This window comes from Octopus sinensis, linkage group LG1, assembly GCF_006345805.1.
Source record: "Octopus sinensis linkage group LG1, ASM634580v1, whole genome shotgun sequence".
Taxonomy (NCBI): domain Eukaryota; kingdom Metazoa; phylum Mollusca; class Cephalopoda; order Octopoda; family Octopodidae; genus Octopus; species Octopus sinensis.
Genome location: NC_042997.1, coordinates 97,765,313 through 97,787,778, shown reverse-complemented (window position 1 = coordinate 97,787,778; position 22,466 = coordinate 97,765,313). Strand labels below are relative to the sequence as shown.

The 22,466-nt window shown below is 35.9% G+C and overlaps 1 protein-coding gene and 1 non-coding gene across 4 annotated transcripts in view; both read right to left on the bottom strand.

Annotated features, from left to right (window-relative positions):
* Positions 1–22,466, bottom strand: part of LOC115218869 (fatty acid synthase) — an 80,607-nt gene that overhangs the window by 47,217 nt on the left and 10,924 nt on the right. For all 3 annotated transcript variants that reach the window (XM_036503154.1, XM_029788840.2, XM_029788849.2), the window contains exons 2-4: positions 6,077–6,296; positions 4,917–5,069; positions 4,084–4,257 (exon numbers count right to left, since the gene is read on the bottom strand). In XM_036503154.1, the coding sequence (XP_036359047.1) occupies positions 4,084–4,257; positions 4,917–5,069; positions 6,077–6,287 (538 nt within the window). In that variant the 5' untranslated portion in view covers positions 6,288–6,296. The remainder of the gene's footprint in view (positions 1–4,083; positions 4,258–4,916; positions 5,070–6,076; positions 6,297–22,466) is intronic.
* On the bottom strand, positions 4,514–4,625 carry LOC115220337. Its single transcript, XR_003882509.1, has one exon. It is a non-coding gene; the product is annotated as a U6 spliceosomal RNA (small nuclear RNA).

The window sequence follows — 22,466 nt, the reverse complement described above, 5'->3', positions numbered from 1 at the left end:
GTACATTATATATATATATATATATAGCTTCGGGTCAACTAAAGCCTTGTGAGTAGATCTGGTAGACAGAAACTGAAAGGTCGCCGTATGTATGTGTGTCATGTCTGTGTTTGTCCTTAACTACTGCTTGGCAACTGGTGTTGGTGTGTTTACATCCCCATAACTTAATGGTTCAAAGAAACCAATTGGATAAATACCAGGCCTAAAATAAAAGTATTGGTGTCAATTCATTTGATTAAAATTCTTCAAAGCAGTGCCCCAGCATGGCCACAGTCTATGATGGGAAAGATATCCAACTGGGTTAGCAACAGGAAGGCCATCCAATCATAGAAAAACCTCAGCAAATTCTGTTTGCTCCATGCAAACATGGGAAAGTGGAGATTAAATGCTGATGCATCAAATGCTAAGGAATCAATAAAATAAATGTGCCCTTTTAACCCTTCCAGTACCAACCTGGCTGAAACCGGGATCTTGCTTTGAGTACAAATGTCTTTTCATAAGTTTTGAATTAAAATCTTCCACCAAACCTTAGTCACAATTTATGTTCCTAACACTAGCTTAATGATAAAGTTATTTTACTAAATTCTTTGTTATATTTAATGTAATTGAAAGAAACACAGAATATCTCAAAATAAATACGGTAACGAAAGGGTTAAAGCCTAGCCAGGCTCATGGGCCCAGTTTCCCGGTTTCTATGGCATATGTGTTCCCCAGCTGGACAGGACACCAGTCCATCGCAGCATTACTCATTTTTGTCAGCTGAGTGGACTGGAGCAACGTGAAATGAAGTGTTTTCCTCAAGAACACAACGTGTCGCCCGGTCCAGGAATCGAAACCACAATCTTATGATCATGATGCTGACACCCTAACCACTAAGCCACATGCCTCCACAAGGAATCAATAAGGCGACAATAAAAATGAAAGGCAAACTGAGATGTACCAAAAACTAAATGACAATAGAATAGGTACAAACTTTGTATAAACAAGTAGACTACACATTTTCTCTTATTACATCAAAAGCAATCAAGCATTTTAAATTAATTCAAGATATAGGCGCAGGTGTGGCTCTGTGGTAAGAATTTTGCTTCCCAGTCACAAGGTTCTGGGTTCACTCCTACTGTATGGCACCTTGGGCAAGTGTCTTCTACTACAGCCTCAAGCCAACCAAAGCCTTGTGAGTAGATTTGGAAGATAAAAACGGAAAGAAACCCATTGTATGTGTCCTCCTCCACCACTGCTTGATAACTGGTTTTGGTGTGTTTACATCCCTGTAACTTAACAGTCCAGTAAAGAGACTGGCAGAATAAGTACCAGGCTTAAAAAAGAAAATAAGTGCTGGGCCTGATTAGTTCAACTAAAATTCCTCAAAGTAATATCCCGTCATGACAAACATTTTTTTTTTTTAAAACATTAGATATCACCTCTAACAAGGGAGATAATTAGCTTAAGATACAGTTTGGGTTTGTGAGAGGACAAAGAACTGGCAACAGCCACTTTTTATTGAGACAATAGAATTTCTCAGCTAACTATACTTAGTATTCTCTGACCCAATAGAAGATTGACAGAGTAACATTTTCTTTGTGACCACCACTCTAAAGAGCATGAGATATTGATGTATCACATGTAAAAGTTATGAACGCTACATACAAGTGTGTCAACAAAATAAGAGTTAACAATGAATTCATTGAGGAATTTATTTAACTATCCATCAAAGTACTATTCTCTGTCTTCCGGCCTTTAACAAATAATGTTTAAGACAGGTTGTGTGGGAAATCTTCAATACAATGACCTAGTTCCCATAGCTGAACAAATCAAACAATTAAGAAGAGTTCAATATTGAAATTCCAATCCTTAAGAACTTTAATGGGAAAGAAAAATGGTTTTATCAATAAAACACTCAACTCTGAATGTATTTATTACTGAACTTCACAGAAAAAAAAAATAAAATAAAAAGCAATCAAGAAAATTCTGACAGTGTATAAAAGATTTGATACAACAAAAATGAACAAAAAATTCTGAAACATGGTACTAGCAAACACACCTATCGTTTGGACAGTTTAAGTTGCTTTGGTAGTATTTTTTTTTTTTCAAATTATTAACCTACCAAGGTTTATGAGTAGTACGGCAATCTATGTTCTCGATTAACCTACAAACGGAAAACCAAATTGAAGGCTGGTTATTGCGGAGGTTGTTGCACTTTAATGATCACAGAATATTTAAGTTTGCAAGCAATGCAAAGTAGAGCTACTGAAGTGTTTTGGGAGTAGATTACAGATAATGCTACAAAATATAGTTGTTTTACATGAAAGCAAAATTTCTTGTCAGAAAGTCACAAATGGTGAAAGGAAATTGAAAGAAGATGTTGAAACTTCCCCTATGTGAGTTTATTTTATTCAACAGCAGAGGGAGCTATTTTTTCAGAGAGAAACATGATTGGTACATTCAAATAGAGTTAAAGGAATGTATTTTCTACATGCTTACAATGTATGACCACTCTGAAATTGACTTCAGGTCATGAAAAATGAAGACATAAAAAGTTGGATTTCAGTTCATGAATACTGCTTCGAATCTTTAGTAGTTAACAGCAAAAAGATGTTGCATTTCAAATATCATAATGACTGGGTAAATGTGCATCCTTAAAGTGACACACTGCATTGGTAGGTAAACAATGGTACCAACAAATATAAGAAAGGGAAGGGAACATTACCTTTCAAATAACTCAGAATAGGTAAAGATAAGCTTGCCAAAGTTTAATGCAGTTTAAATATAGCAATTAAGATTGTTTGGTACTGGGTATTCATTGCGTACAGTGTTCCTAGTCAGTTTAATCACTGTTGCAGGTGGACAGTCAAAATAAATAGACAAAATCCTTTCACTTTTATAATATTCTCTAACCAAGTAATAATGCACCAATTTCAACATATAAATAAATAAATCAAAAATATGTGAAAACCACTAAAAATATTCTCTAATGCCAATACACAATTGTATAGATTAAAAAAGTATGGAAGACCCTACATACAAAAAACTATGTACACACAATGAATTAGAGAAAAAGCTGTGTAAACCACTGTTTTCCCAATTTGTCCATTTACACAGAAGCTCTGGGTAAAATGTTATAGTGCATGACCATTCTTGAGACATGTTATGTATGTGTAAAGTTTGGTGAAAATCGGTTGAGAATTGTGGAAATGTATGCGTTTGTCAATACATATACATAGTGATTTATATATACTAGATAATAAGTAATACTGCTAGAATACTAAAGGCAACAAGCTGGCAGAATCTTTAGCACTCTGGACAAAAAGCTTAGCAGCATTTCATGTCTTAAGTTTCATGTTTTAAGTTCAAATTCCACCAAGGTTGACTATCTTTCATTCTTTTGGGGTGAATAAAATAAGTACCAGTTGAGTATTAGGATTAATGTAATCAACTTAATACTCCCCCAAAATTGCTGGCCTTGTGCCATTTGAAACCAATATTACTAGAATACTGAGTTGCATTATTCAGGTAGGTATTAAAGTGATGCTAAACATAACCTTTAATGCATAATCCTTCTAATGCCTGACAAAATAAGAACTAAAATTTAAAACCACCATGATATTAAGATAAACATTAACAAAACAAAAAAATATTTCAATCTATGAGTAAATAAAAAATTTGATTTACGATTTCATAATTTCATCTCTTACATTAGGGGAAGTGGCATTTTCCATTTGATTTGGAAACTAAGTTTTTATCCTTTCTGTTACTATATTTCCTACTAAAATACACCAGCTTTTGTTTAAATTAATTTTGAAAATCATGAAGAATTTACTAAATCAATTACATCATTATCAAGCTGGAGTTTGGAATTAAATTTTGGAATTAAATTAACATGAAATTTTGATAGAAAAGTTTCATTTAGATTCCTCTAAAACAGCAAGTTTATATTATAGAACCAGGGTTAGTTTCAGGCAGGTTGATATCAGATATCAAAGGGATTAAATAATGACTGAAGTACAAAATGAATAAAAGGAATGTTTAGAAACTTTTAGAAAAAGAAATTGAATTAAGAAGAAAGAAAAAGAGCAAGTTTCTTACCTTTGAAATCAAAATAGAATGATAGACGATTAGCAAACATCGAACGAGCACAACCAGTCATGTGGTACCCAACAGTTGACTCAGGATCAACAGACCAAGCTTGATGTGCTTCTGATTCACTGGCACCAATAAAGACACCAGTTCGGGAGCCTCGTATGGAGTATGGATCAATACCTGAAATAAAAGTTAAATGCACATTATAATAATAATAATCCTTTCTACTAAAGACACAAGGCTTGAAATTTGTGGGGAGGGGACTAGTCAATTACAGCCACCCCAGTGTTTCACTGGTACTTAATTTATTGACCCCAAAAGGATAAAAAAGCAAAGTCAACCTCGGTGAAGTTTGAACACAGAATGTAAAGTCAGACAAAATACTGCTAAAGATTTAATTCAGCATACTAACGATTCTGCCAGCTAGCCGCCTTTGTAAAATATGGAACACTTCACAAATTTGCATGTCATCCTTGTGCAGAGACCATGCTAATCTTCTCTGTATCGTTCCAATTTTAGCATATGTACTGCCGAAGCTGATACAATACACACACACACACACACACACCAGAGTGATGCAAAAAATCATCACAGCATTGACAACAGACACATTTGGTCCTACTTGGGGCTTGTTAATGGTATGCACCGGTTTGTCACTTGCTTAGATGAAATTCATGCTTCAATATACAAGAAACAGGTGAATAATATGTATTCACTGGTATTGCAGAAAGCTTGCTGAGCTGTAAAACAACTCAGAGAGCACGACTGACTTTGAACTTAAATAAATAAAAAAATTTAAGGATAACAAAAAAAAAAAAAAACAGGGAGCAAACACTTACCAGCATCTATAAGGGATTCATAGGAAACTTCTAAAAGCATTCGCAATTGGGGTTCCATGGCATCAGCTTGTTTTGGTGGAATCCCAAAGAAAGCAGCATCAAATTTATCCAGTTCCTTTAGCTTTCCAGAACGTCTTGGTAAGTCATACAGACCTAGCAAATACAATAAGCATGAAGTGAGCCTTTCTAATAGTTCTGAGTATTATCTGGGTCTCATTTGTATGCAGCAATTTTCAAAGGCCTACATTTTCTAGAGAGGGATTCGCAGCTTATTACTCAATATAATTATCAAAATAAACTAAATAACCAAATTATCAAAAACTCAATCTAGATATGGTTTATAGTTAAAAGAATCACTAATTGAGAAATTAAAGACCACACTACTGTCTGAAAATCATTGTTAATATCATGAATCAACCTTCTTGCTCTTAATATGCTATCATTTTGTCTTTTTTTTTTTTTTTTTACATGTAAACAAATAAATTTGTTTTTTTGCAGTGTTGAAACATATTGTAGAACAAGTAGAAAGATCATTTATTTTCAATGTGTAAATACTGAACAATATATATAAAAGATAAAATCCTTTTAAGAACAGAAAAGTTTGCCAGCAACCAGCCATGAGGATCAAACTTACACCCCCTCCAATATCCGGTTGGAGTGCTCTACCCTTTAAGCCAAGCTACCAACTGGCGAATTCTTCTGCAATTTTAGAAGTTATAAAGCCATCCAGAAACGCTACTTCACACTAAGAAAGAAAATTTATAACATTTAGGTGCAGCCGTTGTTCTGCGACAAAGGAGATTGCTTCCTAACCACATGGCCTCAGGTTGTTTCACTGCACAGCACCTTGGACAAGTGCTTTCCACTATAGCCTCAAGCTTACCAAAGCCTTGTGAATGGATTTGGGAAGCAGAAACTGAAAAAAACTGTTGCATGTGCTGACATGTTCATATCCCTTTGTCTAGACAGCACATAATTATAAACGATCACCATTACCATACAATTAAGGTTGCTTTTTTTTCAGTCTTCTGTGAAAAATATTACCTTGCTTAGAAACAGAGTTAACAGGAAGGGCATCCAGCCATAAAAAAAAATCTGCCTCAACAAGGTCTGTGCAACCCATGCAAGCATGGGAAAGTGGACGTTAAATGAGGACTTACCAGGTTTCCATCGTCGGTCATCCTCTGTGATCATATCAATACCATTGATGAGATTTTCTCGGAATTCTGCAATGTTGCTGGATTCTGGAAGGCGTCCAGATACACCAGAAATAATGACTTCATCAGAGCAGTAAAATTCAGAGATTTCATTGACTGGGCCATTTTTAGTCCCTTCCCCTACAGAAGGGTTATCAAACATTCGAGCAGGCATATTTTAAATCTGAAAATATAAATTATTATATAGAATGTATTCAAATTGTACAAGACTAATATTTTCAAATTAAATCTTCAGGCACATATTTCTACAATATATTTTTCTAAATAAAACTTTTTCAGAATCCACAATGATTATGTTAACTAACATCAACAACTGCAACAAAAGTGAGGATGGCAAGTGAAGATCAAAGAGAAAGAAAGGTTTCCCCCTCACCCATTTTTAATTTGTATGACCCAGAGAAGGCAAAGAGATATAGAGCCTCAACAGAATTCACTTCCTACACTTGTAGCTTTGTACTAGCCTACTGTTTATTTGAGCACATTTCACTGTTTAAAAAATAAAAGGAAACAACAATTCAATCTTAGGATAACTAACAAATTTATCAAAAACTAAACTGCAAATAATTTTATTAGTTTGCAGCCCAAGAGACACTATCTCAGTTTCCCTGGAGTCCAGATTTTACACTTTAGGTCCCTTTAAAATAATTCAAGTGATTTGTAAAAGCTGACCTGGATCTCAGTATTATAAAGAGATTATGCAATTTAATCAACTCAAGTGAAATCATAACATAATTGAAATATGAACTGTACATGCGTTAGCTAAATGATCTTAAAACTTGACATGTACTGGTAAAAAGACACCGTTGTAAGGTGAATTTCCATGAGAACTGCAATATGCTGGTAATAACAACCAGGTATTAATGATATGGATTTTAATTCTATTGGGGTAGCCATAACTTTTGTTCTGTCTAATACAGCAGTTCTCAACCAGGGCTCATATAAGAGTTCATTAAAATTTATCTGCAATAAATTTGTTAGACTTCTATAATTCACAAAATATTGATTTTTTTTTTTAATATACAATTCCTAATATTTAATTATAAAAACATGATTTTTTTAAAACATTGTAGGGTGACCTGCTGTGCTTCAAGAGACCTATTGAGTCAAGTACATCAATATCAAAATAAAAATCAAATGGAAATTGTAGTTGTGATATCCATGCCAGTGGCACGTAAAAAGCACCATCCGAACCTGGCTAATGCCAGCACCGCCTTGACTGGTATCTGTGCCAGTGACACATAAAAAGTACCAACCAATCGTGGTCATTTGCCAGCCTCCTCTGGCCCGTTCCGGTGGCACGTAAAAAGCACACACTACACTCACAGAGTGGTTGACGTTAGGAAGGGCATCCAGCTGTAGAAAAACTGCCAGATCAGACTGGAGCCTGGTGCAGCCTTCTGGCTTCCCAGATCCCAGTCGAACTGTCCAACCCATGCTAGCATGGAAAACGGATGTTAAACGATGATGATGATTAAATGGCTAGGACAGTCAATCTGAACACTGATCTAATACAATCTCTAATTTTGTCTAGAATGTAGACAGGTTTACATGGTTTATTAGAATGCATTCCTATTAAGTTCATGTTTAGTATCTAGAAATGAAGTCTAGTAGCTAATAATACATATTTTAAAGAATTTATCGAGATGGAAACAAATATGAATAGAAATATAATTGAGAGTTATACAAAGGATAACATTGTATTCGAAAAGAGTTTAACCTTACAGGACTGAATTCCATTCCTCTCAAACTGGAAGGCATAATTTTTATTTTCTTTTTCCACTGTAAGCTACTCCTAAGATCTCACATTAAATTTGTATGACAAAGCAACTGGTCTACCCATTAAGTACACACACACACACACTTCAAACGGATGAGTGAGATAAAAGTAAATACAACAAAGATCACTTATAGATAAGAAGTGTTCTTAAACTCAAGTTTATTATCTATAAGGGTTTTCAGGAAGCTTTTATGTATATAAACAGATTTTCATCAGTAGCTATAAGAAATATTCCAGTTGTTCAATCAGCAATTGAACTTTCCTACATATTGAACAATAGTGGTTGAGTTGCGTCTGTGCTAGCGGGGTGCAAAGAGCACCATATGAGTGTGTTGATTGACAGAGTGGCTAACTGGCTCCTGTGCCAGTGGCACTTAAAAGGCATCATTCGAATGTGACTGCTACCAGCGCCGCCTTTCTGGCACTCAAGCCCCATGCTAGTAGGGTATTAAGAGCACCATCCGAGCATGATCGTTGCCTGAGCGGGCTATCCTCTGTGCCGGTGGCACATAAAAGACACCATTCGAACGTGATCGTTACCAGCATCGCTTTACTGGCACCTGTGCTGGTGGCATGCGTAAAAGATTCAAGCGAGGTCGTTGCCAGTACCGCCTCACTGGTCCCATGCCGATGAAATATAAAAGCACCCACTACACTCTCAGAGTGGTTGGCGTTAGGAAGGGCATCCAGCTGTAGAAACTCTACCAGATCAAGACTGGAGCCTGGTGCAACCATCTGGTTCACCAGCCCTCAGTCAAAATCGTCCAACCCATGCTAGCATGGAAAGCAGACGTTAAACAATGATGATGATGACAGTGTGAGAAACCAGATCTGGCCGGTTTGAACATAAAATGGGTAAAATATTTTGGTTGGATGTAGCCAGTTTAAATACTAAAGTATTAAAGCTAGTTGCCATGGTTTTGTATAAGAATAAAAAAGGCACAATATAAAAACAAAAAGACGGGAATTAATTTCTCTCAAATGTTCTATGAAGAAACTATGAACTAATTAACTTAGTAGATATTTAGTCCTTTTTGTAATGTAAAATAATAGAGCCAGTTGAGAAATGTAAGGGAAGAAGCATAGATAAAAGACAATTGATCATAATTTAAGGTGCAGAAGTAGCTGTGTGGTAAGAAGTTTGGTTCCCAACCACATGGTTCCAGATTTAGTCCCACTGCATGGCACCTTGGGTAAGTGAATTCTACTATAGCCTCAGGCAGACCAAAGCCTTCTGAGTGGATTTTGTAAACAGAAACTGAAAGTAGGCCATTGTGTGTGCGTGAGCGTGTATATGTATATTTGTCCAGTGTTAGTGTGTTTACATCCCTGTAACTTAGCAATTCAGCAACTGAGATTGATTCATTCAACTAAAAGTTCAAGGTAATGCCCCAGCATGGCTGCAGTCTAGTGACAAACAGGTAAAAGATGAAAGAAAGGATCATTTCCCATAGATGGTTGCTAATAACATTAAACAATACAAATGCTCTACTTGCTACCAACAACAAAGAGTTGTACATCTACAAATATATGGAACCTATTTTCAAGTGAAAGGAGTCATTGACTATTTGTCAGAGTCAACAGAGAACTGACAGCAAAATCTGTCATCTCAGTATAAACCCTTTTGAGACCAATCCATCCAAGACCACTCCTAGTTAAACTTCCCTGTTTAAAAGTGATCTAAACTGACCATTTAGCAAATAAAACCAGCCTACATATACTGTTTTATGTTCAGACCTACCAGATTTAACCCATTACACCTACCCTACAATGTCACTAAGAATATACAATCACATCATTGAAATCTCAAAGCTATATCATAATTATTCAACATCCATCTTGTGCTGGCGTGGGTTGGACAGTTTGACAAGAGTTAGCCAGGCAAGAGCCCACACCAGACTTCTGTGACTGTTTGGCAGGGTTTTATGGCTGGATGCCCTTCCTGATACCAACCAGTCAGCAGAGTGAACTAACAGAATTAACTCAAAACAATGTGTATAAATAAGTATTACATTGGATAGAGTGATTTGAATGCTAAAGGGTTAAAATCTCCCAATGTTTCATGATAAAATTATGTCCCAAACACCAGTTTAATGATGACAAAGCTACTTTACTAAATTCTTCATTATTCTGAAAATTAATTGAAACAAATGCAATGTTTTTTTTTACAAAAAAATGGTAACAAAAGGGTCAAAGTAGATTGATAAACTCAGCCAGCTACAGTTCTCAGTAATTCAGGGAATGACATTATGTAGTTTACAAACCAAGAAAAGTATTTTTTCACAAATCTATTGGGAATGATTATCTTCAGTTCAATTGTCTTCCAGTATCATGGAAGTAGTTATTTCTTCTGACACCAAATACACAAAGAGCAAATTCAACCACAACAAGAGTTGGAATTAATGAAACTAAATATGACTGGCTTCTTTCAGTTTCCGTCTACCTAATTCATACACAAAACTTTGGTTAGCCAGAGGTTATAAGACACTTGCCCAAAGTGCCACACAGTGGGACTGAAGCCAGAACCCTGTGGTTGGGAAGCAAGCTTCTTGCTGCACGGTCACACCTGCAAGCCTGCATAATTTTTTTTTTTTTTTTCAAATCGCGATAAATAGCATCATGAAAAAATGCAGTCAAAATTTTAGGCTGTCTATTTACCTGCTACTAACCACCATCTAAGTTACCCAACCAGTAACAATAAAAATAAACCATTTAAAAAGATTCCAGCCAACTACTTACGACACTAATTAGGGTTTATTCTCTAAAAATGTCAGTTGTTATTAACAAGTAGCTAATAGTGAAGTTCTAATTAATAGTTGACATTGTGTAACCTAAAATAAGAGATTTAGATTCATTTACAAATAAAAAGCAAATCTACTACTCTATCATTATAATAAAAGATCACATTTCAGGAAGAAATCACTTTCAGTTAAATGATTTTAATAGCTTTTTCTAGAAAGAGAAATCAATTCAAAATTCTGATGCTACTTATAAGCAGGATGGGTGATGATAGAAAAAACTGCAAGTCCAGTTAATCATTAATCATTAGCATTAATCATTATATATTAATCATTAGCATTCAATTTACTGTCAAATATAATGAAAAGTTCATTTGCATTCTACAAGATAATGCATGATTAATGAATTAATCATGCATTATCTTGTAGCTTCAAGATTTCAATGCTGTGATGGTTTATTGTTAGAATGACACTGGTGGGTAGGTGTGAGAGGTTGAATCTGGCTGGTTTGAACATAAAATATTTGAGTCAAATATGGCCGGTTTAAATGCTTCAGGGTTCAAGCGATTTCTTTAAACACATTTCAGTTGACATCTTCCTCTAAATTTTGACTAGTAATCAGAAAAAGAAAAAAAATTAAATAGCTCAAATACTTTTTGTAAAGCAGAAAAGTGGCAACTACAATACCAACAGTTATAGTATAATAGCAGAGGGTTAGTAGGGAACATCTACACAATTATTTCACGTGCAGCCAAATCTCCCTACAGAAATATCAAACATCTGTTAGAAATGTCAAACATGTTTTACCTGTTTCTTTACTACCTACAAGGGGCTAAACACAGAGAGGACAAACAAGGACAGACAAACGGATTAAGTCGATTATATCAACTCCAGTGCGTAACTGGTACTTATTTAATCGACCCTGAAAGGATGAAAGGCAAAGTCGACCTCGGTAGAATTTGAACTCAGAACATAGTGGCAGACGAAATACCTATTTCTTTACTATCCACAAGGGGCTAAACATAGAGTGGAAAAACAAGGATAGACAAACGGATTAAGTCGATTATATCGACCCCAGTGCAGAACTGGTACTTATTTAATCGACCCCGAAAGGATGAAAGGCAAAGTCGACCTTGGCAGAATTTGAACTCAGAATGAAGCAGCAGACGAAATACTGGTAAGCATTTCGCCTGGCGTGCTAACACTTCTGCCAGCTCACCACCTTTAACATGTTTTACCTGAGTGAGCAATTTCTGTGTTGCAACAAATCTGTTCAAATAGAAGTATTTGGAGGGATTGCCCAATAACACAAGAAATTTTTGTGAATAGTAGTGGGACATGGACATAATTGAATCTGAATGTGGAAGATTTGCTGAGTGAAGATTGAATAGGATTCACTGGCTGCACTAAATTAACTTATTGAAAAGAGAGAGTTGAAGAGAGAAAAGAAGGTGGTTGAGCATTTTTGAGGTATACTAGCTGGTGTGAGAGAGAAGAAGAGCTGGTTGTATAGGTATGAGCATATGTGAACAAAGACCTGGACGAAAAGGTATAGAGTAACTTGTAACAAAAGTGATAAGAAAAATATTGTCTGGTTTCAAGATGAGGTATGGCGGTGGTGGGGTTTACAAACAGTATTCTTTTGTTTCAATCATTTGACTGCAGCCATGCTGGAGCACCACCTTGAAGAGTTTTACTTGAACAGATTAGCCCCAGGACTTTTTTAAAGCCAAGTACTTATTCAATTGGTCTCTTTTGCCAAACCACTAAGTTACACCAGTTGTCAAGTGGTGATGGTGGGACAGACACAAAGACGCACATTATATAAATATATATATATATATACACACACACACACACATACATACACAGTAAACTTCTTTCAGTTTCCATCTATCAAATCTATTCACAAAACTTTGGTTGGTCCAAGACTATAGCAGAAGGCACTTGCCCAAGGTGCTATGCAGTGGGACAGAACCCAGGACCATGTGGCTGGGAAGCAACCTTCTTACCACACAAAAATGTGATTATGCTTCATTGAAGGATTGTCACACATAACTGCACAAATAATAAACTAAATGATTATGAAATCTGTGTTTTTATCTTTCAAATCAACACCATTCTTATTAAAAGGAGTATTTGATACTTTTTTTTTTTTTAATGCATTCTTTCCATATAAATTACACTGGTAATGCTTTTGTGAATGAAAAAAAATCTCAAGTCGGCCCCTATTTCACTTCCCTATAAATCTGAAGCCTTATTTCTGTTGAATTAGAAAAATTTTACAATACATTGCATGAAGAAGATTTAAATTTTTCACCTGGATAATATATTGTTTCAGCAGTCATTACTCCAAGGCCTTCATGGTTTTACATTCAAATCCTAGTTCAGAATGTGCAGACCTGTTATCTAGTCATGCCATGACATGAGGGGCCCCTCACCACCACACCTCTCATCTTAAATTCAGACAATTTTTTCTGATAAATATTTTTCCTTACAAATTACTCTATACCATTTTTGACCAGAAGGATTTTGTTCCAGTGCCATACGGTGGTTGTATTGGGAATGCTGCCACACCCAATACCACCAAATTTCAAGCAAGGGTATAACAAAAAAGTTTTAAGATTTGTGATTAAATTAATAAGTTAATATTTATAATGAATTTGCCATTTTTGATGGATGGGCAGCACACACCTAGCACACTAGGAATATACACCCCTGCTTTGTTCACATATGCTCGTGCTTGCACAGCTACCTCTTCAACCGGCACATGCTCGTATTTTTTCTTTTAACCTTCCAGATACACTCCTTCCATGACCACCATTACCTAGTACATTGTCCTTTTCTTAGACTGTAGGGTGTAATTTGAGGAAAACTTGGTTGTCATTTCTAACAGGTTAAAAAAATCTTATTTTAAAAATAGAGAACATGCTGCAACAGAGCTAAAGGGTTAATATTGATTTATTTTGACTACGTAGAAAGCCAACTTTTATAGGATGAGGGAATAATTAAATGAACACAGTATATATCTCAATCCTGGTTAAATTTTCACTAATGGAACCAAGACAAAAATAAATGCTATAATTCATTTTAATCCACAAAAATTAGCTGACTTAAAAAGCAGTAACTATTGATGAAACAATGGTGTAATAAAACTAAGAAATATATTAAAATAACATGCATTGCCTGCACAACACTTGCAGAGAAAGTCATGCCTGAACACAGATTTTCAACTATTTATCCTATCAGGAATGATTAATTCCATTAAGAATGAGCACAGAAAAAAAGGAAGATTACTTCAACAAAGCATTGTGCAAAAGAAGTTAATTTATCAAACATCAGGACGAAGCTAAAAATTTGAAACACACACACAAGACTCTCACAAAAAACTTGATCTAAATCAACAAATAAAATCATTCCTCCTTTGTTAAAAAGAAAACAAACATGAACAGCAATAACTGCTTTTGCTATAAAGGGAAAAGCAATTAAAAAAATGGAAATTACTGTCTGGTAACTGGACGTATGAGCAATTACATAAATAGAAATTAATTGCAGTTACATAAAGTCTTTTGTATTCTCCTCATACCTTTTATTATAAAAAAAAGCTGATTTTCAAGATACAAATAAGAATAAAATTTTCTTAGTTATATAAGAGAGACAGCTCACACAAAAACGTGTTACAGCAACTGGTGACAAAAGTGTGTTACAGCAACTGGAGAATGTGACAAGGCAGTAGAGAGTGGGTAGAACAACACTGTTAAAGAAATTTAAGAGGGTGACAGTTGCAGAAATATCACAGTGATACAATCAACATAAATGATGATGCATGCCACTACCTAATTAAATATGTTATGCAATGGAAAAAAGGTTTGTACATATATTGTAGACATTAGACTAGTGATTTAACTTTGCAGCCATAAAATGCTGGCAATTAAATCTGCAACACTATTTAAATTCCTGGTTAAGCTATTTTGTTACTTCATTTACTGTGCAATAACCCTGTAATTTCTGGTCATAATCAATAACAGCCTGAAAAGGAATGCCATCTTACTATGATAAAGACAATACGATCATTGGTGATCCGATCATCCCATTTACGAAATGAATGCCTCCTGTTAACTGGAACTGTCTTTTATAAGTGTTTCCAGTTGATCCAATCAGCAGAACAGCCTGCTCATGAATTTAATATGCAAGTGACTGAACACTTTACAGACACACATACCCTGAGAGTAGTTCTCAGGAAGATTCAGCATGACACTGAATGTGACATGGTGAGCCCTTTGAAATACAGGTGCTACTCAGTTTTTGCCAGCTGAGTGGACTGGAGCAAAATGAAGTGTCTTGCTCAAGGACAACAGGCTGCCAGGAAACGAAATCAAGACCTTACAATCGTGAACCAAATACCCTAACCACTAAGCCAACCAACTTCAGAGCTACACGTCAATTCAATTCCAGTGAAAAGGATTGAATCAACCCAAGACCATGGTGGACGACATGTGCCCAAAGGTCCCAGCTGCATGCCTCCTGCTAGAATACATAAAAAAGAAAAAATAATCACAAATTGATTTTAAATCAGCAAAGCATTTATAAAAAAATGCTATCTTCTAGTCAAAATCTTTATGAAAATAAACCATGTGGCTTGTCACAACTAACAAAACAGTATTTTCATTCAATTAACAAATAATCTCATTTTATATTTTGAATCAGAGAGAGACCATTAGCTTTAGTAGGTTCTTAGAGACAGGGAAAACAAGAATACCCAATAAAAATCAATGCAGTTAAGGCTCAATTTAAATTAGTACAAACCAAGCTAGTCTTTTGATGTGAAACAAGAGCAGTAGATTTTTATTGGAACCGGTTTAAAAAAAAAATAGAAAAGCATCCTTAATTTAAAATTAAAATCTATCATCATCATTGTTTAACGTCCACTTTCCATGCTAGCATGGGTTGGACGATTTGACTGAGGGCTGGCAAACAAGATGGCTACACCAGGCTACAATCTTGATCTGGCAGAGTTTCTATAGCTGGATGCCCTTCCTAATGCCAACCACTCCAAGAGTGTAGTGGGTGCTTTTACGTGCCACCGGCATGGGGGCCAGTCAGGCAGTACTAGCAATGACCTCACCAGTAAGGCGATGCTGGTAACGAACACACTCGAATGGTGTCTTTTATATGCCACTGGCACGGAGGCAAGATAGCTGCCCTGGCAACGATCATGCTCGGATGGTGCTCTATACCAATATGAGAAAGTGTGTGAAAAGATTGAAATTGTAGAAGTTACCTCTGCAGAAATTTTATGGTGCACTCAAACAGAAGATTAAAATCTTAATATTTCAGTAGTAAAGAATAAGTAGCAGATCTGATGAGAATGTTAACAACAGAAGTGGCTGTGTGGTAAGTAGCTTGCTAACCAACCACATGGTTCTGGGTTCAGTCCCACTGCGTAGCATCTTGGGCAAGTGTCTTCTGCTATAGCCTCGGGCCGACCAAAGCCTTGTGAGTGGATTTGGTAGACGGAAACTGAAAGAAGCCTGTCGTATATATGTATATATATATGTATGTATGTGTGTGTATATGTTTGTGTGTCTGTGTTTGTCCCCCCAACATTGTCTGTGTCTGTGTTTGTCCCCGTCACTTAGCGGTTCGGCAAAAGAGACTGATAGAATAAGTACTGGGCTTACAAAGAATAAGTCCCGGGGTCGATTTGCTCGACTAAAGGCGGTGCTCCAGCATGGCCACAGTCAAATGACTGAAACAAGTAAAAGAGTAAAAGAGAGTAAAAGAGTAACTGACTTGAATAATACCCAAGCAGAGATGGGTCATCAATTTAATATAACAAGCACAGAAATAGATTTGTAGTTAAAAAAAAATTGGCTTGGTAACCATGTAGTCTTAGGTTTGATCACAGTGTGGCTCTCTGGATAAGAGTCTTCAACCATATATTGCAGTTGATCAACACCTTGTGAATGATGTTTGGTAGTTAAAATGTGAGGCGACCTGTCATCTACACACACATTTACATAATGTGGTGTGTGTACATGTGTACTGATGAATCAACAGAATTGTTAGAGCATCATATTACAGTATTTGTTCCAGTTGTCATTGTTCAGAAAAATATGCAACACTTTTAAGCATGAAGTACTTTTGAAAGACAAGAAAGGAACCACTTGCCCTTTTGGCACCAGTTCTCAAATACTTCTTAAATTGTTTAGAAAAATGGATGACACATCAAGAATGAAATCATTTTGAAAGATGGGAAAAGGTACCATAGGACCATTTGACACCCATTTTCAAATGCTTCAGGCAAATAGGTAACATTTCAAGCATGAAATACTTTTGAAAGATGAAGGAACTTTGAATTCTCAACAGTTTTCAAATAATTCAGATAATTTTTGGGTAACTGTACTGAATGGAAGATTATTTAACAAGCAACCAAATATTTTTTGTCACAATCTATATTCTTTTATCAGTGCAGTTGCCTTGGTAAAACTGCATGTGTTTCTAGATCAATTCACTCTGGAAGCAATACTCTGGAGAAAAATATTTAAATTCATTCCCTATTGCTAATAGTGCTTCTTAAAAGAAAAATATTCTAAGTTCTTCAATATTGGAAATTCTTTGAACTACTGGCCAACATTTTGTACCTAGTTTTGCATCCAGTTTTTTTCGTACAACAATGGGCATAAGTTTTACTGGAATAATTGCTTATGTACATGGATCTTGTTACTAACCCCTCAATAAGACATCTTATTTGATGATAAAGACATTGTAAATAACATTCAAGAGAGTCAAATTGGTTTTATTCATCACAGTAAAAGCAATCTGTTACCTATTTAATAACAACCAAACTTTCTGGTTCCTAGCAAGGAGGAACTTGGGTCAACTTTGCAGCATCCAGCCAACCTCAAAATGACTACAGGCTATACCTGTGCAAATAAAATCACAACCACTTCCAATTTCCTAAACAAAATCTCAGTTGAAAACTAATTACAACTGTTTCACCACAATAAGCATGCAACTGTCAAATGTGAAGATTTTTCCAGAAACTTCAGTCCAAAGTAAACAGTCCTGCATATGCCAACCAACAGCTTTCAGCAGATGGCTCCCAAGATGATTTATATTCTAAGCTCTTCAATCTTTCTCTCGTTACAAGTACCTATATCAGTCTTTAGAAAAATGTGATAATATATTTCCCTATTCCCACAAAGGGCAGCTGAACTCACCTCCAGAATATAAAGGGTTTCGAAAATAGTTATAAATATCTCTTATCACCTGAGTCTCTTCCCAGTTACCACTAATGACATCCTTTGAACCAATTCTGTTGGAGAACCATTATTATATCTACATTAACATTAAGCCTTGAATATTTTAGCAAGAGTAATGTTGATTGTAACATCAGCAAAGACTGATCAGGATACAAGAATTTCCCCAACAAAATTACCTCCGTGGGCTCCCCCACCTCATTTCTGGAACCATAAAATATTTGTCTAAATAAAGTACAGACAATGCTTCAAGCCACCCAATATTTTATTAATATACCTCAGAGTAAGTCACTTCCCCAGACTTCTATCGGCAAACTGATCACCATCACTCATAATCACATTTCTAAAAATTAACATCCTTCATTCATCCTGCCCTTCCAAAGATACACCATCTACACAGCCAATGAATTTCAGGTCACACACACTAGTATACAGAAATTTCAACAAGATATTTCAAAGCTAAAACCATCAGTCCTAAATAGTTGTTAGCTCTCTAGAGAATAAATTCACATGTCTAGCTTGGTGCAGTTGCCACAGACAAATATCCTAAACTACATTTGGTGCACTGTATTCTCTTTTACAGCTACAACAGTTCCTGATCTTAATAAGCAACTTCTGTATCACCTCCATTCAAGCCTAGATATCTTTCCTTCTCCTACCCAACAGTGAACCAGTTCAGAAAATATACCATAAAAGATTTCCCTTGTGAGTTGTGGGAAGCAGCTATGAGGATTGAAAAGTTAGTGGGTAAATTACCCGGTTTAATGAAATTTAGATGGCTTCCAAGTTTTTTTAACTTGTCCAACACCATGATGATGAAAGAAATATTCCATTTCAAGAATAAATGTGACTGTGTGGTTAAGAAGTCACGTGGTCTTCAGTTCAGTCCCACAGGGTGGCACCTTGAGCATGTGTCTTCAATTACATCCCCAAACTGACCAAAGCCTTGTTAATGGATTTCATAGACAGAAACTGAAGGACACCCATTATAAGTGTATGTGTGTGTCTCCTTGTCCTAATATTGTGATTGTTGTAAATGAATGTCATTTCCAATATCCTGTGAAAATCTGCCTAAACTTGGGAAAACATTGCCTTACTCGGAAACAAGGGTGAGTGACATGAAGGGCATCTGACCATACAAAAAAAAAATCTGCCTCAATAAACTCCACCTGAGCAATGCAAGCATGGTATACTGAACATTAAAGCAATGATGATAACCTGTTTTGTAATCTTGTTTATTAATGAAGATGCAACAGCGCCAAAAGATTTACCTTTTTATAATTTTGAAAAGTGTCTGATATTTATCATTTTGCCTTGCTTTGGGCCCGCAACTCTGGAATCATAACTGCCATTGTGACATGCATATCTCTGGCTCTATTATATTTGGCAGAGTCTATCCATCACCAAGTCTGACCACAACCAATTTATAGAAGAGATGAAGACAGAAAGAGTAAGAAAGAGATGAAGACAGAAAGAGAAGAACTGATCCTAGTACAAGGCTGATACTTCTCAACATCAAAAGGTTAAAGTCAAAGTTGACCTCAGTAAGATTTGAATTCAGAGAATAGAGAGCTGGAGATTACCACACTGTCAGGCTAACAACTTCAAATCAGTCACCATAAACCAGTTCAAGAACCACTGTAGCAAGGTATTTTGAGAAGAGAAGGCATGAGCATTTGTTGTAGAGTTACAATATTCAAAGAAAATAAAAACTCGCAAAAAGAAAGCAGGAGAGTGTAGAAACGGCCAAATTCAGCTTAACATTTTAGCATTCAAACCAGCCATATCAAGCCTAAATATCCAGTTGTATGTTCAAACCAGCCAGATGCAGCCTCATCCTAAAAATATACAATCAATCACATAATCAAAATCTCAAAGCTACAAGATAATGTGTGATCAATTCAAAACAATGTGAATAAATAGGCATTGCATTTAGCAGAGTAATCTGAATGCCAAAGGGTTAATGCTCCTGGTGTTGCCAACCAGGTATATTCGTCAAATATCATTTTATATCAAAATTCATTTAATTTGAATATTCTACAGTACGCTGAAATCTCAATTTTCATGCTGAGTTATGACTATAGACACAGACATGGCTGGGCAGCTAAGAAGCTTGCTTCCTAACTATGTGGTCTGAGATTCAGTCCCACAACATAGCACAGTGGGTAAGTATCTACTATAGTCCCAAGCCAACCAAACCCTAGTGAATGGATTTGGTACATGGAAACTGTAAAAAGCCTGCCATATATATATATATATATATATGATGAAAAATTTGTTTTATTCTACAGCAAGCCTACAAGTTTCAAGTACATAAATCTCCTTCAGGACACCAGTTTATTAACATCTAGATCTACTGTCAGTGCAGATAACCTTACAGTATACTTATATGTTAAAAGGTTAACCAGCTTTCACAAAGTGCTTATGCTTATCTTTGTCCCTAAAACACTGAACTAAATTTGATTCTTGGCAACTATTTCTCTACATAATTTATTCAGCTCAAAGTTGTAAACAATTTTCGCAAGTTTAATCAAATTGCACTCTAGAACTCTTTCTAATTTGGCAAAAGGCCAGCAATTTTGAGGGCATGAGGAAGTTGATTATATTGACTTCCCAGTGCTCAATCGGTATTTATTTTATAAACCCTGAAAGAATGAGGCAAAGCTGACCTCGGCAGCATTTGAGCTCCAGTTGTTGAACAGAGCTTTTTACAGCTGGAAGAAATGCGACGAAGCGATTCACCTGGTATGGTAACATTTGTCAACTCACCACCTAAGACAATAATAGTAACAACAGTAGAATAAGAACATCAACCCATCTGGCAGATGGATTAATGTTAGCATGAATGGTATGGTACAGATGAGCTGAGACAATCGTGGACAATAGTGGAAATTGGATATAGTGTGCAAGTACAAAGATTGCATTGGTACACACACACACACACACACACACACATCTTCGTTAATCTGTTACTTATATGCATTGCAAATAGAAAGAAATTTTAGGAGATTATAGAAGACACAGGTAGAAATGGTAGAAGCTGATCTTAGGATGTTGAAGCTTGCAGCTCTTCACTAAATTTGAAATACTCAACCAAACTCAGTCTCCCGAAGCTACTTATAGAATGCAGGTTTCCCCCAGTGAACTTCCCTCTTTTTTAATGCCATGTCTAAAATTGCAATAAAAACAGAATCCAGTTCTTTTTCGAGGCCATAATGAACTAATCGATCTATAAATAAACATACTACTTTTATGCTGACTATTTGCCCAGAAAAATGAAACAAGAATACTTGAATATATTTCACAAGTATGTGAGTCAAAAAGAACCATATCAACATTTACAATGCTTGCTCCAAAAGCACATCAAGAGATCAGAAAACATTTTATATATATATTTTTTTTATAAAGGCCCCTTAGGTCATGAATGACCATGGGATTGCACAAGTGTGGGCAAGGTTGTTTATGGAAGACCACCAGTTGCCCATGCATACCAAGCCGGTATTATACAAAGGAAAGGTAAAAGGCCAGTACAGCTTGTCACCAGTGACATCACAACTCATTTCTATAGTTGAGTGAACTGGAGCAATGTGAAATAAAGTGTCTTGCTCAAGAACACGGTCTGATCCAGGAACCAAACTCACTACCTCATGATTCTAAGCCCAATGCTCTAACCACTGAGCCATGTGCCTTCACATATACATACTGTATATACATGTGCAAAAGTCAAATATTTTAGACCATTTTCTAAGGACAAATTTACGGGGTCGACTATTGCATGGATACTACTTTTGAGAGGCTGAAATCCAAGCTAGAATCCTAAGTATCATATTGGCAACAGAAACCCAACTGATCTCTAAGCGAATAAAAAAAAAAACAATTACAGTAATATTACTAATTCTATGCATTGAAACACACGTCCTAGTAAATTACAAAACACATAAACAAGACCATGCAGCTCTTATAAATATTTACACTTTTTCTTATCCATCAAACTTAACAGACTAGCTGAGTTTATATCTCATAATTGTTTACCAACATGCCACTATCTACAGTAATGTGGTGCATGCAGCTAATATCTACTCAGCATGTTTCACATCATAACTTTTCAATAACATTACAGTATTTTTATGTTCTGCAAAACCTCGGGTTCCCTAAAAGTTATGAAGTGTTCCACATTTTAAAAAATAATGTCAAAGGATTCCACAGCCAAAAAAGTTTGGGAACCACTGATCTAGCAATTAACTAAATGTTTTTTAGGCTTACCGAAGTCATGCCTCAGTATGAATTCAGACAGTGGTGTTTGCCAGTGTTCAGCAACAGTGATGTTAGTAAAACAAGTTTCTCACCATCTAAACGAGTGTATGACGCATGTGTTTACTGTGCTTGAAGATATATGTTTCTTTATTACCCACAAGGGGCTAAACATAGAGGGGACAAACAAGGACAGACAAACGAATTGAGTAGATTACATCGATCCCAGTGCATAACTGGTACTTAATTTATCGACCTTAAAAGGATGAAAAGCAAAGTTGACCTCAGCGGAATTTGAACCCAGA